Below are 10,123 nucleotides of genomic sequence, written 5' to 3'. Positions count from 1 at the left end.
ACCTGAGTGTTGCTGAATCTGTTTGGCTTTATGTGTGGTCTGTTGTTACACAACTCTGGTTAAAACTGTTCTACTGAACAATCCTCTCCTTTGTAAAACTACTGAGTCATTTCAAATAGTGCTTTCTATCAAAATCCTTTTCAAAACCATGACAAGCACTCCCACACTACTCTTAGGTCCTTAAGTTCTGCCCTTCCAGTGTGTGACTGCCTTGGGATCCCTACGAGATCCCTCTGAACTCTGATGCACTTGAGCTGGCTCTTCCACACTGCACTTTCTTAGTTTTAGTTATAAAGTCTAGGTGTGAGCACTGCCCGGGATCCTTGAGATCCTTAGGGAACTCTGACGCACCTAGATAATGATATTATCTATGAAATTTGGCATTCGAAGCTATTGGATGTTTGGGAAATCAGTTGGGCCTGCTTCAGGCTCCCTATAGTGTAAATTCTTCTTTTCTTTATCTATTTATGTAATTTATTCAGCTGGTCTGTAATAATTATTTGTAAACGAATATTGGGTTGATTAGTAATAAGGGTGGATAGTTATATATTTGTGGGGTAATACGGGTAGAAACCCTGCCTATAGAATCTTGTTACTACACTTGCTATGTCTGCTTCACCATGCTAGTAACCATGCCTATTGGGTTTAAATTTCTAATAATAGGAATCATGCCTATAGGACTTAAATGTCTTTATAATTAGATACCATGCCTTGGAATGTGCTCAAGTTCAATTTCTGTTACAACGGGTATTCACATTTGTCTTCCACTAAAAATCATGCCTATAAGTTTCTAACATCAGCTCTTAACAACTAGAACATGCTTATAAGGAATAAAATCAGAAATTCTATCTATAGAATTAAAGTCAATTTAGTTACACAAGTCAATTAATCCATGTTAGCTCCTTTTCGAACCGGTTTAATCAAATATCCGCTTTCTTTAATGAGTCTTTTAAACATTGTCTTCATTCACTGCCACTAGAAAGCATGCCTATAGGAACTCAAGAGTCCGTTTTAAAAGCTGATCACTGTTCTACTGTATCAACATAGTTATCATGCTCCAAGGACATCACTGTTTGGCGTTTAGGCAAGCCTATAGGGCTATTTTAAATTTTGCAAGTCTGAAACTGTATTTTTGCTATTTCAAGCTGTCCAGACTTAACAGGTTTAAAATCAGTAGGCAAACTGATTAGGACCTTACTGTCAAGTTTATAAAAAATAAGGTTCCATATCTCTGGGCATTAATATCCACTTAGATATCTTGTTTAGGTCTTTTCTCTAACAAAATCTACTCTTGTTTGTGTTTAAGACGTGCTGTTTATGTGCACTATTTGTGGAGGTAAATGTGGGCCTCTTGACTGCTTTTTGCTGCATTTGCCTGTTAAGTCCTACGTGTTCTTGCCTGTCGCCTAGAATTTTCTCCTTTTAAACACCTTAGGGGTTGTCTAGAACTGCCCAGATTCAGAGGTCCTAAAATACCTCCAGGGCCACGAGGAAGGGACGGGTAGTGCACGCATAGGCATTGTCAAGGTTATTAGAACGCTTTAGGCTATGACCAAGGGGAGGGACTTGTGTAGAACGGGATATGATGACTACGCACTAATGTCATGTGTAGCCCCTCATTGAGGAGTGTTTATCGGGCATTGCATGGGGTGATCCTGTAGGCTAACCAACCTAGGACCCCTCATTTCCCGAATTCCTTTTGCCTAAAACTTTACCCTTTTTTATGTGTATACAACTTGTTCAAATCCTTTGTCTTATTATCTGAGTCATACAATGTCCAACATGCTTTATTTGCAATTATTTGTTTCAACTACTTATTTGTTAAAGAGCTAATTCACAAGTATAAGTTCGGCCTAGACCCACAGTTGTGGACCGAGAGGGGTGCCTAACACCTTCCCCTCAAGGTTATTTCGAGCCCTTACCCTAAATCTCTGGTAATGCAAACCAATCCAAGAATTTATCGCTCTAGGTGCCCTAACGCACCATAACCCATTAGGTGGCGACTCTTCAAAATACCCAATTACCAAAAGGAAACGAGTTATTACCCCCATGGAATGTCGATACCCGGACCTTTCTTCCCCCGTAAAAAGGGGAGGGAAAAAAGGGGCGCAACAGCCACGAGATTGTCAGTTTTTTTGATGCCTACTCCGGGTACAATCAAATACAGATTAACCCGGAGGACCAGGAAAAGACTTTCTTTATCACTAAAAGCGACACCTATTGTTATAACGTAATGGTGTTTGGACTAAAAAATGCTACTCCAACTTATCAATGCCTAGTAAATCGAATGTTCGAAGAACAAATAGGGATCTATGGAAGTTTATATTGATGACATGCTAGTTAAGTCCCTGCGAGCAGAGAACCATTTGAAACATTTGCAGGAGACTTTCAATATACTAAGGAGGTACAACATGAAACTCAACCCAGAAAAGTGTACATTTGGGGTCGGCTCGGGCAAGTTTCTCGGCTTCATGGTGTCCATCAGGGGGATCGAGATCAACCCCGATAAAATAAAAGCTATCAAGGATATCAAAGTCGTGGATAATGTGATAGCCGTGCAGAGGCTGACCAGGCGCATAGCCGCCTTAGGGCGATTCATCTCGAGGTCCTCTGATAGAAGTCACCAGTTCTTCTTACTGCTTAAGAAGAAGAGCGATTTTGCATGGACCCCGATAGGCCAACAAGCCTTACAAGAACTAAAACGATACCTGTCAAGCCCTCCACTGCTTCACACCACGAAATCGGATGAGCAACTCTACTTGTACGTGGCGATCTCAGAAATAGTGGTAAGTGGGGTCCTAGTCCGAGAGGAACAAGGTAAGCAATTCCCTGTTTACTATGTTAGTCAGACCCTAGGTGAGGTCGAAACTAGGTATCCTCACTTAGAAAAATTAGCGCTTGCTTTAATAAGCGCCTCTAGGAAATTAAAACTGTATTTCCATTGTCACCCAATATGTGTTGTAACTACCTATCCTCTTCGAAATATTTTGCATAAACCCGAACTTTCGGGGTGGTTGGCCAAATGGGCCATGGAACTCTGCGGGTACGATATTGAGTATCAACCCCGAACAACCATGAAGTCTCAAATCTTGGCAGATTTCATGGCTGACTTCACGCCAGCCCTTGTACCCGAGGTCGAAAACAAACTGTTATTAAAATCGGGTACATCATCGAGGGTATGGATCCTCTTCACAGACGACGCTTCGAATGTGAAAGGGTCCAGGATGGGCATCATTTTGAAGCCGCCCACGGGTAACATAATTAGACAACCTATCAAAACTTCAAAGTTAACTAACAATGAGGCCAAGTATGAGACCATGATTGCAGGTCTCGAGCTGGCTAAAAGTTAGGGAGTACAGGTCATCGAGGCCAAATATGATTCCCAACTTGTGGTAAACCAAGTCAATAGAACTTTCGAAGTCCGAGAAGATCGAATGCAGAGGTACATGGACAAGCTACATGTAACCTTACATCGAAAGGAGTGGACCTTATAACACATACCTCGAGAAAAAAACAGTGAGGCCGATGCCCTTGCAAACTTGGGGTCATCGGTCGAAGATGACGAGCTTAACTCGGGGACTGTTGTACAACTCTCGAGATCAGTAATCGAAGAAGGCCACGCCGAAATAAAATCTACAAGTTTGAATTGGGATTGGAGAAACAAGTACATTGAATACTTAAAGAACGGGTAGCTCCCATCAGATCCAAAGGAGTCACGGATTCTACGCGCGAAGGCAACACGTTTCACTTTGGCCGAGGATGGAACACTATTAAGAAGGTTATTTGATGGGCCATCGGCGATCTGTTTAGGACTAGGAGACACTGACTACGTCCTATGGAAGATTCACGAAGGCACTTGTGGGAACCACTTCGGTGCAGAATCACTGGTTCACAAAGTTATCAGAGCAAGATACTATTGGGATGATATGGAAAATGATACAAAAGAGTTCGTCCGAAAGTGCGACAAGTGTCAAAGGTATGCGCCGATGATTCACCAGCCCGGGGAGCAGCTCCACTCGGTCTTATCCTCATGGCCGTTCATGAAATAGGGAATGAACATCGTCGGCGGTTTACCATCGGCCCAGGTAAAGCTCAGTTTATTTTATTTATGACTGATTATTTTTCTAAGTGGGTTGAAGCACAGGCCTTCAAGAAAGTTAGAGAAAAAGAAGTCATAGACTTCATTTGGGACCACATTATATGTCGATTCGGGATGCCCGACGAGATTGTATGCGATAATGGAAAGCAATTCGTTGGCAGCAAAGTGACTAAATTTCTCGAGGATCACAAGATTAAAAGGATTTTATTAACGCCATACCGTCCCAGCGGGAACGGACAAGCCGAATCGACCAACAAACCCATCATTCAAAATCTTAAGAAAAGACTTACGACGCTAAGGGAAAATGGAGAGAGATATTGCCCAAGGTTCTTTGGGCGTACCGCACAACATCGAAATCCAGCACAGGGGCAACACCGTTCTCTTTGGTCTATGGTGCCGACGTTCTTATCCCGGTCAAGGTCGGGGAACCCAGCGTCAGGTTTCATATGCAACGAAAGAATTGAATAACGAGGCCATGATTACAAGCCTAAAATTGTTTGATGAAAGACGCGAGGCCGCCCTCATTCGATTGGTCGCACAAAAACAGCGCATCGAAAGGTCAATCTTTGACACTTTAAAATTGGGGACTTGGTGCTACGAAAAGTCACCCTCAATACTCGAAACTCGAATGAAGGAAAATTGGGTCCAAATGTGGAGGGACCCTATCAGGTCCTCGATATTATCATAAAGGGATCCTACAAGCTCGGCATGATGAACGGTGAGCAACTAACAAACAATTGGAACGTATCACTCCTAAAGCAATACTACTGCTAAGGTACAACCTTCTCCATTTTCATTTATATTTTAAACTAACCAATTGCAGGTGTTCGATCAGGAATGACGATGGATCATTAGGCACGAAGTTTTTAGGTCTGAAAGCACGCGTTGAACTCTTTTTCCCTTAGACCGATTTTGTCCCAATTGGGTTTTTTGGTAAGGCTTTTAACGAGGCAACCATTGATCGTGCTAACTTGTAACAACAGGGTCTCGATAGGTAAATTTTGTAAGGGCCAAATGGTCGAAAGAACCGTGCCCGTATAGGTTACTCGAGCCCTAACATCAAACATGTACGCATGTATAATCATCTATTGAAAGAAGTATTTTTCCTTACCGATATCTCATGCCTTAGAAAAATTTCCTACTTTCATACTCGATCTATTGTGTAAACATGCTTAAGGGCCGAACATAACGGGAGTTCAAACAACTGGACCCACGCTCGGGGACTGCCGTCTGAAAAACAAACGAGATCGAATTGTTAAAACTTCGAGATCATAAGAGCTTAAAGTCGACCCTCGATTTTTACAAGCCACGGCCACCCCACTCGGGGACTGAAACTCCGAGCAAGCTCAAAGTGAAACGGGAAAATCATCCTAAGAGGCAAGTCCCAAATAAAAAGGCTACGGCTGAATTAACACGGTTTAGAGACGTCTGAATTTCGTAATAAAACATGCCTTCAAATATTTTCATAAACCGGTTAAAAGGGCTACCCTCGGCAAAATTATAAAGAGCTTCGATAATATTAAGATTTAAAAATTCTAGTGAGTACAAAATTGTTCGAACTCTTGAACGATGTCTTATTTAATGCCAAGGCATTACAAATTTTTTATAATTAACAATGATCTTTTTAAGCCGAAAAGGGGAAAAAGCCAATCTTTATTAAGGCCGCATCGGCCTAATATAAAAGCCTAAGGGCCATCTTTCGTTTTGAGTTCGAGGGATCATCCTCATTCAATTAAAACCTAAGGGTTACCCTACTTCGAGTTCGAGCAAATACCCATTCGACACTAGTTTGGTTGCGGTCCAAATTATTTGAACCTCGAACCTATGAATAATAATTTCATAGAGCATAAATAAGGCACAAATTTCATACGGCAGAAGTGATGAAATTTCACAAAAAAGATCTTTATATATGTCAAAAGTTATTTACAAGGGCAACATGGCCCGATCGGAATTCTATGCAAAAAATCCAAAAAAAGGCCTTAAATACTTAATCTTCTCCAGAAGCAATATCTTCACCCTCAGGGTCTTATCCACTCTTGGATCCACTTATGCTCCCGGAATCATCATCATCACAAGAGACCAATGCTTTAGCTTCGGCTTCAAGATCTTTTGCATCTTTGATCTTGGCAGCAAGATCGAAGCCACGAGCGTAGATCTCCTCGAGAGTCTCCCTTCAAGACTGGCAGTTGGCAAGCTCAGCAACCCAGTATGCTCGAGTTGGGGCAGTATAAGAAACTGCCTTTGCTCGAGCTTGAGCGGTTTCGGTGTCAGATCGGTAGACGGCCACGATTGTCTCAGCATCAGCCTTAGCCGTCTCAGCCTTAGATTCCGCCACTGCAAGTTCCGTGACCAACCGAGCCTGGAGCTCCTCAATTTTCTTGGCTTGTGCCAAGTTCTTCTTTTTCATGCCTTATAGTTGGCTTTCAGCCGAGGATAACTGAGCTCGAACAGCCTCTTTCTCTGAGGTAAGGCAATCTATATTTTGCTTCCATGCTATGGTTTCCGCCTTCACCGCATCTACTTCTCCACAGAGTTGCCCGATCGTCTTGTGTAGCTGGTGGAACTATGAGATTGAATTGTTAGCCATCACTCCCGAAGCTTCTAAGACTTTAATTACCTGCTCGTTTAGTTTGCTCTATTCTTTCTGAGCCGCGGATAGCTCAACTCGGAGGCCCTGGATTCTTCTTCTTTTTGCTCACCGAGAAGGGGCGTTTCTCTCCTTAATAAGCCCTTGAATTTCGGCCTTGTATCGGTTCAGTTCTCCTTGAGACCTAAATAAAGCTTCATGATGAAGCACCGAGGCCTACACAAATAGAAGAAAAAGAATTAGGCAAGAAGAGAAAAACACATGTGTGGAAACTGGTTTTGACAAGGAAGTTTAGGGCTGACCCGATTCAAAGCCTGCTAGGTCTCATTGAAGAGACACAATGCTCCTACCTCGTCCATCAGTGCTTGGTCTTCCTCCGTGTCCAGACCTTGATGGTAACTAGCCGCCCCTACGGGGATGGCAAAAACTTGTGCTTCCTCCGGGATCAAAATGATGATTGTTTGTTTGCACTCGGGATTGGCACTAGGAGCCGGAAACTGGCTGGTCAATGTGAAGCTCGAGGAAGATTCACCCAAGATCTTCCTCGATATCTCCAAGTCACTCAAGCCAGCAGCATCATCGACCCCAGCGAAATAAACACGGTAAAGGTCCTCCCCTCTGAGGACACCTTGTACATGAGGAGTCTTTATGGCCCGAGCCTCTTGAACTTCCTCTTTGGAGAATGAAGGAAGCGACGGGGAGTCTCTGATTTCTATGGCATCAGGTGGATCTCTTAGGACGCTCTCCTTATTTCGAGGAGCCTCGTGACCGGCCTTCACAACCTTATACGATGCCTTCTCACCTCGAGGTTAGGTACCTTCAGCTCCATTCTTCTCAGGGACTCCAATTGAATCCCGCTCTTGGGCCCCGTCAGATCGGGGCAGAATATATCAAGTTTTGACTAATCTGGTGGCCTTTTGATCCTCGGTATTAGCTCGTGCTCGAGCCACCAGACCAGAATCATCCTCCTTTTATTCTTCTTCTTCTTCCTCTCTTAGGAGTTGAACCGACTCTATAGATAGGGGAATCACATCCTTCTTGGACTTTCTAGCCGCTTTATACTTAGGCTCTGACCCCTTGGAAGTCTAAGCCCTTTTTCTCTTACTTTCCTTTGCCGGCTTCGGGGTAGGGAGTGGGTTTTCTTCTTCACCAGACGGGGGCCTCATCATCACCTCTTTCCCAAGACCTACAAAAATAAAAACAAGGAAGCTCGAAAAAATACCTTAATAGTGGTCAAATCACTAAGTCAAGGAGAAGAACTTAGGATGGCTACAGGCCTCCTATTGACCTTTCATAGGTTGCGCCAAGGATGCTTGGCGTGTGTCGACTGCGATACCGAGCTCCGAACCCAGCCATCAAGATGGGGGACCGCTCTCGGAATCCAGGCAACGGCTGCACCGAGTAAAACACATAAGGAAACGAAGGCAATAAACAGAAAGTTGGAACGGAATTATACTTACGTTTCATATTCCTCTTTTGGGGAAAAGGCATACACTCAGGTGGGATTAAGTCTGAGGTCTTCACTCTAATGAACCGGCCCATCCAACCCCGATCTCTATCCTCGTCTATGCTCAAGAAAGACGCCTTTTTGGCCCGACGCTGGTGCTTTATTAATCCTCCCCGATAAAGCCGGGGGCTATATAGGCGAATGAGACGGTCGAGGGTGAAGGGAAGCCCCTTGACTTTGCTCACAAAAAATCGAAGCAGTATCACTATCCTCCAGAAAAAGGATGAATTTGATCGAGGGTGACCTCGCACTTCTTGCAGGAGTCCACCATAATTGGATCTAGAGGACCCAGCGTAAAAGGGTAGGTGTAAACACTCAAGAATCCCTCCACATAGGTAGTAATCGATTCTTAAGGAGTGGGCACCACTACCTGCTTATTGCCCCACTAATCCTTCTTAACTTGGTGATGTATTAGACGTCAATACCACACAGGGGGGGGGGGGGTGATTTGTGTGGTACCTAATTTTTGCACTAGAAGAACCTGGTTCTTCTAGGTGTTCTAACTTCTACTGTTTGCGGAATTAAAATACAGTAAGAAAGAACACAGAGATTTTTACGTGGAAAGCACCTGGCTGAAAAGGTGAAAAAACCACGACCTACTACTTAGTAGGATTTTCCCAAACTTCCACTAAACTTCAATGAGCCAAAAACAGCATTTACAAAACTCTTTGTAAACCTAAGAATCAACTCTAATCCCAGTGTAGCACACAGCCTCAACTGTTGCGACACTTTCAAGTTAACTCTAACTTGAATACTCAATGCACCTAATACACTTGCTTCTAAGAAAGCTGGAAAGGTACAATGTTAAAATACCTACTACAATTGAACTAGAAATAAAGAAAGACACAATGGAATTGGTTCTTCACACTTAGTTCTTGTAGCTTCAGATTTGCACACTCGTATCACACACAAATTGCTTGCAACAATCGCCTTGCTCTTTTGCTCTCAATTTGGTTTAACTTCAGCTTATGCGCCATCACCTGTAAAAGAGAACAATCGTTATATTTATAGAGTTAGTAATCCGAGTTTGATAAGAACTCGAATTGTGGATCCTTTGACAATTCGAGTCCAAGAACAACTCTAACTCCTAATCCATATTCTTGATCCGGATGTAATTCTCTTTTCATAAGGAGACTTCAACTCCTTATCCTATATGCAATCTTTTCGATCAGTTCAGAAGATATTCATCAAGATATTGCTGCTTGATCTCTAGGACTTATCTTCTTCACGTGCATCTCATGTGTATGGGCCATAACAACTGTGTCTCCTTAGATGAACCTGGTCCTTCACTGAGTTCGTTTGTCATTCTTCAAAACTTCAACTGAGCTTGGGCCAACAATTTCCCCCTTTTTGATGATGACAAACTCTGTGCTTTTACTGATTATAGAACCTGTGGAACTCAACTAAAATATCATCACTCAAAAAATTTTATTTATCATTAAGGGCCAGATTTAATTAGGTCATAAACATCACTGTTCAGAAAATAGACACAATTTCTTTTAAAGCATAATATCTTCCCCCTTTTGGCATCATCGAAAAGTTGCATAAATATGTGAATCCCAGAAAGCATGCTTTAGATAATCAAAAATCAACTTGACAAAAATAACTATTAAGAGCAAAATCATCACAAAACAAGAGAAATGCAAATTGTCATTGATAAGGCATTGTTTCTACAGTACAGTCCACAAAAAGAAAGAACAAAAACTACCAACCATGAGCAAAAACAAGAAAAATCCCTAATCTGGGTCACTAAGGGTAACTGAAATGGTTCGGAACTAGGACAAAGATGGCTAAGGCTTAGAAGAACTGGAGGGTTGGGATTGGAGTAGGTTGAGCATTGTTTGTAGCATCCCTTCACTCTTTTCCTTTTCTTTTGCAAGTTCTGCCTTCAGCCCATTCCTTTCTTCTTCCAATTCAGCTACTCGAGCCT

The 10,123-nt window shown here is 42.7% G+C and overlaps 1 protein-coding gene across 1 annotated transcript in view; it reads right to left on the bottom strand.

Moving 5' to 3' along the window:
• Positions 6,795 to 10,123, bottom strand: part of LOC109227625 — a 10,013-nt gene continuing 6,684 nt past the window's right edge. Inside the window, exons 2-4 of the mRNA XM_019392824.1 lie at positions 7,792 to 7,872; positions 7,037 to 7,488; positions 6,795 to 6,902 (exon numbers count right to left, since the gene is read on the bottom strand). Coding sequence (XP_019248369.1) covers positions 6,795 to 6,902; positions 7,037 to 7,488; positions 7,792 to 7,872 — 641 coding nt within the window. The remainder of the gene's footprint in view (positions 6,903 to 7,036; positions 7,489 to 7,791; positions 7,873 to 10,123) is intronic.

Source organism: Nicotiana attenuata, chromosome 6 (genome assembly GCF_001879085.1).
Source record: "Nicotiana attenuata strain UT chromosome 6, NIATTr2, whole genome shotgun sequence".
In the NCBI taxonomy this organism is placed as follows: domain Eukaryota; kingdom Viridiplantae; phylum Streptophyta; class Magnoliopsida; order Solanales; family Solanaceae; genus Nicotiana; species Nicotiana attenuata.
The sequence above is the reverse complement of the archived record's forward strand: the minus strand, read 5'-3'. Positions and strand labels throughout refer to the sequence as shown.